Source organism: Phacochoerus africanus, chromosome 3 (genome assembly GCF_016906955.1).
Source record: "Phacochoerus africanus isolate WHEZ1 chromosome 3, ROS_Pafr_v1, whole genome shotgun sequence".
Lineage (NCBI taxonomy): Eukaryota > Metazoa > Chordata > Mammalia > Artiodactyla > Suidae > Phacochoerus > Phacochoerus africanus.
In genome coordinates, this window is record NC_062546.1 from 177117112 (window position 1) to 177130033 (window position 12922).

Consider the following 12922-nt stretch of genomic DNA (forward strand, 5'->3'; position numbering starts at 1 on the left):
GCAAAACCTCCAAACTACAACAAACCCAGTCCCAGTTTAACAACAAAGTAATCCAGCCCACCCACCCAAGAAGCTTAATAGAGGAAGAGGCCTGCCCTTTTCAGGCTGTTAATATTATATACCTCAGTCCTTACAGTTCTTTTACTTATAGTGCCTGTGACATAATAAAAAATTACAAGGTAGGGACCCCAAATCTAGAGTAGAAACAAAAGCAGAAAAAAAAAACCAGATTGTCTGGATGTTGGAATTTGCAGATAGTAACTTGATAATAACTATTATAAATATGTTAGATGATTTAGTGAAAAAGGTGCATAAAACAGATGGGAAAATAAGCAGAGGAATGAAAACTTTAAAACAACACAAAACACCAAATGGAAATTCTAGAATTGAAATATTCAATTCAAAAATGAATTTATTTGATATTCTCAGAAGCAGACTAGATACAGCATGATAAAGATCAGTGAACTTGAAGAGAGGTTAATAGAAAATATCCAACTGAAGCATTAGGAGAAAAAAAATTTAAAAAGAAAACCGTCTGAGACTCTAAGATAATATGTAATTATCTAATACATGTGAAATTAGAGGTAAAGAGAGAAGGAAAGAATGGGACAAAATATTTGAGAAAGCAATAGCCAATTATTTTCCAAAATGGATGAAGTAAACCAATCCAGAGGTCCCAGAGATTCAGCAAACCCTAGGCAGAGCAAATAAAAAGAAAATCATACTTAGACACATCATAGATGAACTGCTGTAAATCAAGGTAAAAATAAAATCTTAAAAGCAGTGAGAAAAAAGGGCACATTATATTCAGAGGAGCAACAATTAAAAAGATGCCTGTCTTAGAGCAATAAGTAATGGAGGCCAGAATACAATGGAATGCTATCTTTAAAGTAATATTCATTAAGATAACAGTAAAATAATGATATTTTCAGACAGAAAAAGTCTGAGAGAATTCATCTTCATAAGACTTCGGTATAAGAAACACTTAATTCTCTAGGTGGAAGAGAAATTTATCAAATGGAAGCATAATTTGGCAGAAAGGAATGAGGGATACCAGAATAAGTGCATATGTGGATACAAACGACAGACTGAAATAATAAACAAAGCTATATACATATCCTTATTTATTGGTATGTTTATATTATCTTTATATCTATAATTTAAGTCATTTAAAAGTCCATTGACTGCTTTAAGCAAACGTAATAGCCTCTTATGAGGGCTTATAAATTATGTAGAACAAAATCTAAAAGGGAAAAAGGCTGGAGGATCAAAATTGTGTACATGATTGTAAAGTTCTATTTATATGGTGAAATAGTTCATTATTAAATATATATTAAATGTAGGCTCTGATAAGTTCAGGATGAATAATCAAGTGTCTATAGTAATGGCTAAAAATAACACAAATGAAATACTAAGAAATACTTGATTGATTCTCCCACCTTCCACCCCCAATAAAAGGTAAGGAAATAGGTACAGAGGAACAAAGAAAAGATAGGATATATATGGAATGCAGATACCTACATGTCAGATTTAAACCCAGCCGTAGCCATGATTGCATTCAAGGTAAGTGAACTAAACAAGTCACTTAGATGGCAGAGGATGTCAGAACGGATAATAAAAGCATGACTCAATGGTATACTATCTTTGAGGCATGTACTCTAAATATTGTTGGCTAAAAAAATATGCACAGCCTTAAAGTTGAGAGTTGTTTTATTCAGGGGATAAAGCTGAGGACTTAAGCTGAGGAGGCAGCATCTCAAGTAACCCTGAGAAAAGTACTCTGAGAAAGCAGGGGGAGCTAGAATAGTAGGAGTTTTGGACAAGGGACAGGTAGTCAGAACAAAGATTTCTGTTAAAACTAGGTATTTCAAGTTAAAGAATTTAGTGCTTTTCTAAGTATGGGGAGATGCAAGTGCATGTGCTCACTGAAATCATTCCTTTGATATGCACCCCAGCTATCTGGGGCCAGTATCCTGATTTTTTACATCCCCGAGTTCCTTCAGGGCTCATTTTAGGGTGGGGCTACAGCCTGAAGGTTGCTAAATGGCAGGTATTTTTTGTTTCCTTCCAAAATCCCTTCAGGGCTCACCAGTTCACCCTAGGAGGTGGCTGCAAATTCTGACCACTGTGATGTCCTTTGTTTACTGATATGACAGGGAATATTTTATTTCTCAATATAAAGATGCAGATAAATGTAAAGAAAACAATTATGTTGAAATTAAAAGGGTGGAAAAAGGTACATGCTGTGCATACTCTAAGCATAAGAAAGTTGGTGTGGCCAAGTAGATAAGACAGTATTACCGAGGTGGAAGGACATTTCAATATTATGAAAAAATCCATTTACCAAGAGGAAATAATCTTAAGTATACATGCATTTGGGAACTTCAAATTATGTGAAGCAAAAATTGTCAGAGCCAAAGGGAGAAATCACCAAATTCCAGCATGATGAAAAAAATTTTTTCCAGATTCTTTTCCCATATAGGTTATTACACAGTATTGAGTAGATTTCCCTGTGCTATACAGTAGGTCCTTTTAACCAATTTTTTATATAGTAATGTGTAGATGTCAATCCTAACCTCCTGATTTATCCTTCCCCACCCCACATTTTTCCTTTGGTTACCATAAGTTTGGCTTCAAAATCTTTGAGTCTGTTTCTATTTTATAAGTTCTCGTATCATTTTTTAAAATTAGATTCCATATATTAGTTATATGATATTTGTCTTTCTCTGTCTGACTTATTTCACCTAGTATGATAATCTAAGTCCATGCATCTTGCTGAAAATGGCATTATTTCATTCTTTTTTATGCTGAATAATATTCATATATATATATATATATATATCACATCTTTATCAAATCCTCTATGGATGGACATTTAGGGTACTTTCTTGTCTTGACTATTTTAAGTAGTGCAGCAAAGAACATTGGGGGACATGTATCTTTTTGAATTATGGTTTTCTCTGGATATATGCCCTGTAGTGAGTTTGCTGGATGATATGGTAGTTCTATATTTAGTTTTTAAGGAAACTCCATACTGTTTCCCATAGTGGTTGTACCAATTTACATTCCCACCAACAGTATAGGGGGGTTTCCTTTTCTCCACATCCTTTCCAGCATTTATTGTTTGTAAAGTTTTTGATGATGGCCATTCTGACTGGTGTGAGTTAATACTTTGTTGTCGTTTTAATTTGTCCTACTCTAATAATTAGAGATGTTGAGCATCTTTTCCTGTGCTTTTTGGTCATCTCTCTTATTTGGGGAAATGTCTGTTTAGATCCTCTGACTCTTTTTTAATTGGGTTGTTTGTTTTTTGATATAAAGCTGTATGAGATGTTTATATTTTGGAGGTTAATCCCTTGTTGGTCATTTTGTTTGCAAAGATTTTCTCCCATTCTGTGGGTTTTTTTAAATGGTTTTCTTTGCTGTGCTTTTAAGTTTTTAATCAGGACTCTTTTTATTTTTGTTTTTATTTTCTTTTATTCTAATTATTAAAATTTTTTTTTAGTATATAATGATTTTTATTTTTTTCATTATAGCTGGTTTACAGTGTTTTTATTTTCATTACTCTGGAAGGTGGATCAAAAAAGCTTGCTGCAATTTATGTCAAAGAGTGTTCTTCTGTGTTTTCCTCTAAGTATGTGGTCTTATATTTAAGTGTTTAAACATTTTCAGTTTATTTTTGTGTATGGTGTTAGTGGTCTGATTTCATCCTTTACAGCAGCAGTTCAGTTTTCCCAGCACCCACTTATTGAAAAGAATATATTTTTTCCCATTGTATATTCTTGAGAAAGAAAAATGGAGCTGGAAGAATTAGGCTCCCTGACTTCAGGTTATACTACTAAGCTTCAGTCATCAAAACAGTGTGGTACTGGCACAGAAACAGAAATATAGATCCATGAAACAGTGTAGAAAGCCCAGAAATAAATCCATGCACATATGGTCAATTAATCTACAACAAAGGAGGCAAGAATATACAATGAAATTTTTCAAAGTTCCAATTGGACAAAGCTTTCTATAGAATATTTTTCAAACAATTTGATTAAATTGACATTTGTAGAATTCTTTGTACAATAACTTCAGAAGTCACATTCCTTTAAAGTACACACCAGAGTTTATCAAAGTAGAATGTATGTTGGGCTCTAAAACAAGTTTCAATAAAACTCATGATTAAAATCATACAGAGTATGTTCTCTGCAAAAGAATTAATTGGAAATCAACTAAAATATGTAAACAATTCACAAATAGTTGGAAATTACATGACCAATGGCAAAAGTTTGAACTGAATAAATAGGAAAGCTTAATACATATAAAAAATTGTGGGAAACAGTGAAAGCAGAATATAGAGAAAAATTTATAACTTTCAATACTTAGTTTGAAAAGAAGAAGGGTGAAAATTCAATGATCAAATCGTCCACATTAAACTATATATTACCTAGAGCCACCACCAAAAGTAGCATACAAAAATATGCATCCAAATGAAATTCTGTGAAAAAGGGATGGCAGGAAAAGTAAAACAGAGAAATGAAACAACAGAAAATAAAAAAAAAAATAAAATGATGGACTTAGCCTTAACATATCAATATTATATTAAAAACAAATTATCTAAGTATACCAATTAATAGAGATTGAGTCTATAAAAAATGTGACCCAACTGTATGTTATCTACAAAGCTTGAAACAGTTCAAATATATATGATACATGGAGGTTGAATACATACCATGTAGTACTTTGCAGCACTAAAAAAGAACAAACTTGGTATGTGCAGCAACTCGAATGGATCTTGAGGTTATTACTCTGAGCGAAAAAAGCTGATCTCAAAGATCATGTTCTGTGTGATTCTATTTCTATAACATTTATGAAATGACAAAATGATGGAGATTGAAAACAGATTCAGTGGTTGGCTGGAGACAGGGGTGTTGGGGAAGAACAGCGTGGGTATGACTGTAAAGGAATGGCACAAGAAAGATCTTCATGGTGATGTAGTAGTTCTGTATCTTGATTGCAGAGGTGGTTACAAAGGTTTACATATGTGATAAGATGACATAGAACTACAAACACAAGAATTGCACCAATGCCAAATTCCTGGTTTGATGTTTTAGTGTAATTATGTGAGATGAAAGCATTGGGAGATACTGGGTGCAGGGTACACGGGACCTTTCTTACTATCTTTCCCACTTCTTTTGAGTCTATAGTTATTTTTAAAATAAAAAAAGAAAAGGAATTAATGGTTGATTCAAGCAACAATATCAGTGGATATCAAAACAGTATGTTGACAAAAGAGTATACACTATATAATTCTAAGAAGTCTAAGAATAGTCAAGTATATGAAGTATGTGAAGAGATAAAGGCAACCTGTGTGACAGAAATTGGAACAATAGTTACCTGGGGGTGGATGGTGGATGGGTTTTTGACTGGCAAGCAGCACAGTGAACTCAGTTTTTCAAAACCCATCAAACTGCTCATTGAAAATCTGTACATTTTGTTTCATGTAAACTCCAGCTCAATTAAAAAAAGCTAAAGAACTTGAAATAAAATTCCAAAAGTGACATGTTCTCCTTTTTTTTAAACCACATTTCTCTTAAAATGGTCCTGTAATATGTGTTTTATTTACTCCAAATGTCCCATGTTAGATAGACAATTCCAATTAGTTCAAATTAACACTGCAAAAATATATGAAGTAAATTTTGCAGCATTTAATTTGGCCCCACTTACACAGTAAGAATTGCCAAATATTTTAATTATATCTTTAACTCTGACTTGAATTTAGGGAATAAAAAAGTAAGGCCAGAAAATAATCTATATTATATGAAGGTGGCAGCACATTGCCTTTCTTTTGAGAGGTTAAAAGCACAATTTTTCAGTTTATCTATATCAAAATATTTGTTCAGAGGTGCTTTTCTGATTAAATCTGTTGCCCTTCAGCAAGAATTCTTTGAACGCCTCTACATCATGTACACTATTGGCTACTCCATCTCCTTTGGATCCCTGGCTGTGGCTATTCTCATCATTGGTTACTTCCGGTGAGTGATGTCCCATCACTTTCTCCATGAAGGGGCAGTTCCCTTTCCTTTCCATTGAAGGGACAGACAGCATATAATCTGTGCCTCTAGTTATTTTGCCCAAACAAATAGTTTTTTGAATTCAGCCTAGTTTTATTTTCTTTGACTTTGACAATTTATTTTTCATGAGCCATTCAAGGTTTTTCCTTGTTTTTTTTTTTTTTTTTTTTTGTTTAAAAATTTAAAGCATCAAAGCAGTATGAAACAATTAAGCTGATAGATCTGCATTGCAGTATGTTTTGTTTGCAAATTGAGGCAGAGAATAGTCAAATGAGTCACAAAAATTTTCACTCATCATGTTAAAACTTATTTCACTTTTTCCCAAATGATTTTGGTGCCACTGGGCTCCTAAAATGAATTTCCATTCATTTTAAGTATCTCTAAATGATTTGACATCATAGATAAAGAAGTAGTATTGCTTTTGGTTGGCTTTTTTTTACCCACTTAAACTTTTGTCCAGTTCAACTTAATCTAAATCAACACAGAATTCTGATCACCAATATAGAGATGAAACTGAACAATGTTTTATAGGATGATGCTTGAAGTTGGTTTGTAACCCAAGGAGCCTAGAAAATAATTAGTTTACTATTTGAAAAGTGCTGTGATTCAGGTGGTTTATAGTGATTTGGGAGGTCAGAGGAGGCACAAGAAGGAAGACCTCCCAAATGACTGAAATCTCAATTGATACATAAGTATATATAACATTTAGTCAAAAGAGGAGACTGGGGAGAGAGTTTCAAACCTAAGGTTTTTTTTGTTTTTTTTTTTTCTTTTTAGGGCCACACCCATAGCATATGGAAGTTCCCAGGCTGGGGGTCGAATTGGAGCTACAGCTGTTGGCCTACACCATAGCTCATAGCAACACCAGATCCTTAATTTACTGAGTGGGGCCAGGGATTGAACCTGCATCCTCATGGACACTAGTTGGGTACATTTCCACTGAGCCACAATGGGAACTCCAAAAACCTAAGTTTAAATCAGGAAAAAGTGCAGAATATTTGAGAATTTAGAATTTTGGTGTAGGCAAGTGACGTGCACTAAGGTTAGAGAGGTGAGCGGGGTTGAGACTATGTTGAGATCTGTGTATGGAATCTGCCCTTCATCCGAGGAGCCAATGAGGAGCCATGAAGGAGTTTAAGCAGATGAGAGACATGAAACATAACTTGCATGGTAAGGTGGAGTGTGAGGTGGTGAAGCCCATTTGGCAGATGCTGGTAGAGTCGTCAGGACAAGAAGATTGTGGCCTGGCCTAGGGCAGTGGCCTTGGGGATTGGGTAGAAATGCACAGTTTCAAGGTATACTGAAATTGTACAATTTATAAAATTTAGTGCTAAATTACATGTGGGAAAAGGAGTGAGGTTAGATGATACATTAGGAAACTGAAATAGAGGTTTTAGAAATTAACAGAAACTACAACTAAGAAAGGTTTTACATTATATATATTATCTATTATGTATTTTTTGACATGTCTATTATTTTACAGTCTTCCTTGAAACTTCTCACACCTATTTCCTGGTTTGTTTTCTCCTTTGATGTATTTCTATCTAATGTATTATATGATGTTTCATTTATTTATCTTTTTATATTTTTGTCTCTCCCTCTAGAATGTAAAGCCACACGAGAGTAGGCATTTATTTATTTTTTTTACTATGTACTCTTGGTAGCTGCAATGTACTTAATATGTCCTAGTGATCAATAAATATTTGTTGAATTAATAAATAAATGACTAGTTATAATATTCCAACTACTTCTTTTAACACAGTTGCCCAGTTAATAGTGGTATAATGGTGTAGTTTATATTTCCAAAGCTTTTGCTTTATTGATTTAGGGTCCATTTTTTCAATAAGCATTTTTCTCTACCATGTGATAGACCCTTTTTGGCAATGGCAGAGGCCAAGTTAAGATATGCTGCAGACCAGAAAATTAGTGTATACATCATTAGGAGACATTGACACATGAAGTGATTATCAAATAAAATATTGTTATTATTGTAATGCAGGTCTCATAAATAGCTTTGGGAATACTTATGGACTAGTCCAAAACTGACAAGGGAAGGAGATTTCTCAATACAACTGATATGTGAGCTGATTTTAATGATGAGAAGGAATTCAGCACATTCCAGATGATGGGAACAGAACGTGCAAAGGTCAGAGGCACAAAGCAGCAAAACATACTCAAGGAATACAGAAGTTTCCCATACAGAAGAATGCAACATTTGATGCACAGGGAGGAGGGGCCATGTAGAAATGGCCAGAGAGAAACTAGATTTTGTGGCAATAGGTTTTGCAGGCTCTTGTCAAAGACTTTGAATTTTGTCTTCTATGGTACTGTACAGGGAAGTTTTTAGGTAGAAACATAACATGATCACATTTGTGGGGTTGTAGAGGGGTTCCTCAAAATAGCCTCATGTATTTGGCTTGGCAGTTATATCTTATTTGAAAGACAAGAAACTGAAGTGCAGTGTCCACAGTCACAAGGTCCATAGGTGGTCCAGCTGGAAACAAAACCTTCATCTCTGACTCTGATCCAGAGTTCATTCCATTACAGGAAACTTAGCTGTGGCTGTTCAGAATAATAAATACTTATAAGAGTAAAGCTACATGAAATTTCAGGGAGGGTACAAATGACTAGGTCATAATTCTTCAGTTTGTATAATAGTTTATCAAACTATTTAACAGTGGATTCTTTCTATATTATGAAATAAAAAAATATATTATTGGGTTAAAACATTTTTTTTGATGAAAATATTTCTTACTCCTTTACACTTGAGTATTTCATCTTTTCTGGAAGAGAAGCAGTAATGTGTGTTCATTGTACAGGAAAGCTGTGCTTTCTCACAATCAGACAATAGTAGAGCTCTGCCTTTTGACCAGATTATACATCCCTTTTCCTAGAGCTTTTTTATGGATCAAACTTAAAAAACTATTTTTTTTGGAGTTAGTTTTCTGTACTAGTTAGTGGTGCTGTAATATACTCCCAAGTATGTTACTGACCTAATTTGTTTCTAAGACCCTTTTATAATTTCCAAGCATTTTACGTTACAGGAAGCTTGTTTTCTAACATTCCTAGGAAATAAAACTGTGCAACGCTGTTAAAATATCTTACTTTTTCTTATAGAGAATGTATAGAATATGTGAACATTTCAATTTTAATAAGACTTAACCCTGTTCGAGGTGGTTCTCCATTAATGATTTATTACTTCAGTCTATGGTGTAATGTAATGCTATAGTATAATGTCGCCTAATATTTAACGCTGCATAATCTGGATAAATATGGTAGCAGATCAGGATAAATTTGAAATTAAGCCTCAAAAACTTACATTTTAGTTTTTGACCCCAGTTGTTTCTGTCTTTGTTCAGGTTTATTCTATTCCTTCTTTTGGGGGAGGAGTTTTGGTTCATTTACGTATTTTCTTTTTCCATTTCTAATTTTATTCAAATCTAAATACTGAATATTTTCTCTCCATAGACGATTGCATTGTACTAGGAACTATATCCACATGCACTTATTTGTGTCTTTCATGCTGAGAGCTGCGAGCATCTTTGTCAAGGACAAAGTGGTCCATGCTCACATAGGAGTAAAGGAGCTGCAGTCCCTGATAATGCAAGGCAACCTACAAAGTTCCATAGAACTGCCTTCTGTGGACAAATCACAATATGTAAGTGTTTTCACCTTGAGCTGTTGTCATGGTTCACCTCTTTGAACAGAGAGAAAGCCCACCTGCAAAACCAGAAGCCTGGAGTTTAAAAACCCATGGCATTTAGTTCTTTTACTGTAGATTCTGAGGCTTGTTCTCATGTAAGATTTCCATGAAACTTGATTTGCTCTTAAATGTCCTCATGGTATTTAGTAAGTAGAAGCACCCAATAATTTGGTTAATTAGAAGTGGTATCACCATTGAAGCAATGTATTTGGAAATTAGGTCGAGTAGATTGTATTGATGTTGTGAATTAATGCTGTTAGTATCTCTGCTTTGTAATTCATTGGCATGTCTACTGTCTGATTCTGGATTGCCTTTGTGACTTATTTAACGCAATTGAATGAAGGGGGTGTGACGGTGTGCCACTTGAAGGTAGACCTCTATGAGTGAGCCTAGCCTAGCCAGGATTAGCTGAGCTTCAACCAGATTACAGAACCAACTAGCCAATCCATAGATTCATAAAACATTTAAAATGGTTGTTTTAAGCCATTAACTTTTAGGACATGAAAAAGGCGAGAATAAAATAAACTCATGGTAGAATGATGGATAATATTTCTTTTTGCTTTTCTGTACTTTCCTAACATTTTCTGATGATCAAGTATTATTTTTATAAGCATAAAAATAATTTCTTATAACTTCTAAAGGGAAAAAAGTCCTATTTTAAAATTAGAATCAAACCAGTAGTCTTAGAAATGCTATGTTAAAATAACTTTGTTTTGTCTCTTTCAAAAATCTTGACCTTCCTATGTACAAGGGCTAGTAGATTACAAAAAAGAAATGGAAGAACTGCTTTTTAGCGGTCTAATGTTGACATCCAGTGCAATTAGGAGTTCTAATATAGTACAATGTTGGTTTATTTGTAACAGATTGGGTGCAAGATTGCTGTTGTGATGTTTATTTACTTCTTGGCTACAAACTACTATTGGATCTTGGTGGAAGGTCTCTATCTGCATAGTTTAATCTTTGTCGCGTTCTTTTCGGACACCAAGTACCTGTGGGGCTTCACCTTGATAGGCTGGGGTAAGGCATTTCTCTCTCCTTTCCTTTTCAACTAGAGTATGGAATTTAGGGGTTTTCTGTCTTGCCTGTCATTAGCATTCTTTCAGCCATTTCCCTGAAATGATCCCTCTCCATCCTATCTTTAGCCTTCCTTTCTCTTTAACTGTTTATTGAGAAAAATTATTAAGATCAAGTCTATAATCCTCCCAGTGGTCACAAACTTTTCATGTTAAACTTAGGGTTAGTGTTCTAAGGCCAGAATCTTGAGAGGATTTTTTGGGGGAAATACCTTGTTAGCCATGCATTTAGAACTGCTGTACTCATGTCTTATGTCAATGTCCTGATTTAACAATAATTTCATCCTGAAAATTTTGAGTTTTGAATTTCTAAGCTATAATGATGCATCTTTGATTGGTAATTCTAGGTCATATGATGAAAATCCCAGAAAGGGATTTATGAGACCATCTTGACTGCATTTAATGATATGAATTACAAACTAATGATGTAGATTTACCATGTCTTTTGGAAGGAAATAATTCAAATTACTTTTGGCATAAATAATTAAAAAAAAGGATATTCATCTCACATTCCCAAAATGCCTTGTCAGTAACTAGGCAGTAACTCAAAGTGATGTGGAGAAAGGATGTTGTTTATTTGTTATAATTTGAGAGAAATTAAAACTCATATATGGTTAAAATTAAGAAGGATTAACAATTGCTATTTTAATATCTAACTTATGAGGTGTTTAGCACAGGAAAAAAAATTAACTAAGTGGCTCCGGATTAAATTTGAAGTTTTTTTCCCCTTCAAAATATTTCTTTGCCTATTTTGCCTTAACATTATTTTAACATTTGAAAATGTGAAGTATGGAATATTGAACTTCCTGTTGGTTAATGACCTTTAAGAAGACAAAGGGTCAGTTGACTGTAACACTTTGCTACGAAACACTAAATTTTGTGAGTACTATTTTATTTCTGAAGGCAGTTTGGCTGTTTTAGGGCTCTCCCTTATCTTTGACCAGCAGTTACTAAAATAAAAAAAAAGAAATACTTTATTTTTTAGGGTACTTTGGAAATTTTCTCAACTGTTTGGTGGTCTCCCAATCAAAATTATTTCTGCGTACCCTCATAATGACCACAAGTTGGTAGAAAATTCAACAGGGAATTTGTCTGAGTTCTGTTTTATCCTTTGGGTGTCTAGTGTGACACTGGTCACACCAGTGATAAACTTGTTTTTCTTTCTTTACGTATTGGTTTGATTCCCCATCAACTCTTATTTGGGCTCGAGCACTCTGTCACTCCTTCAAGTCAGGAGTTTGCATTATTGAAACTCGGGAAACCGGTTCTCAAATCTTTCTATGAAAAAGACAGTTAAAAAATTAGAGTTCCAGGGAGCATCTGTGCAAGTATGAGGTTCTCACCTTCCTTTACAACTTGTATTAATTTGTCCGTAAAAATTTTGGCAGAGGAATGATGACCGTAGATACAGGAACGACAGCTAGAGTAGATAAGCTTTGCTTCTTGAAATCTTCATTTTATCAAATGGTTTAGGAACATGCATGAAAGCAAGTAAATTTACATGGAAGTTCACTCTAAGAAAGCATCTTGCATACAATCTTTTGTGTTTGTTTGTTTGTTTTTCAGGGCCGCACCTGCAGCGTATGGAAGTTTCCAAGCCGTGGGTTGGATCAGAGCTGCAGCTGCTGGCCTACACCGTAGCCACAGCAATGTGGGATCTGAGCTGTGCCTGTGACCTACACCACAGCTCACAGCAATATCAGATCCCCGACCCACTGAGCAAGGCCTGGGATCAAATCTGCATCCTCATGGATATATGGATAGTCGGATTCGTTTCCACCGAGCCATGAAGGGAACTCTCTGCATGCAATCTTAATTTAAAACACTAACAATCAATCTTTATACAGAGTTATGGCTCTACACACATACAACATCTCTCTTTGCAACTCCATTAAAAAATACTCTAGGCTAGGGCATATGTAATTAAAAAAATGGTAATATATTTCAAAGAATATCTCCCTGCTACTAAAACAAAATTACTATTTAATGAAATAAATATCCAAGTCTATTTGATTAATAGACTATTATTCTCTTATCTCAACACTGAGAGCCTGATTTTAAAATATCATTTTTATTTCAGACTCATT

The 12922-nt window shown here is 34.3% G+C and overlaps 1 protein-coding gene across 2 annotated transcripts in view; it reads left to right on the top strand.

Moving 5' to 3' along the window:
• Positions 1-12922, top strand: part of PTH2R (parathyroid hormone 2 receptor) — an 88213-nt gene that overhangs the window by 39878 nt on the left and 35413 nt on the right. For both annotated transcript variants that reach the window (XM_047770479.1, XM_047770480.1), the window contains 3 exons: positions 5923-6020; positions 9528-9717; positions 10626-10779. In XM_047770479.1, the coding sequence (XP_047626435.1) occupies positions 5923-6020; positions 9528-9717; positions 10626-10779 (442 nt within the window). The remainder of the gene's footprint in view (positions 1-5922; positions 6021-9527; positions 9718-10625; positions 10780-12922) is intronic.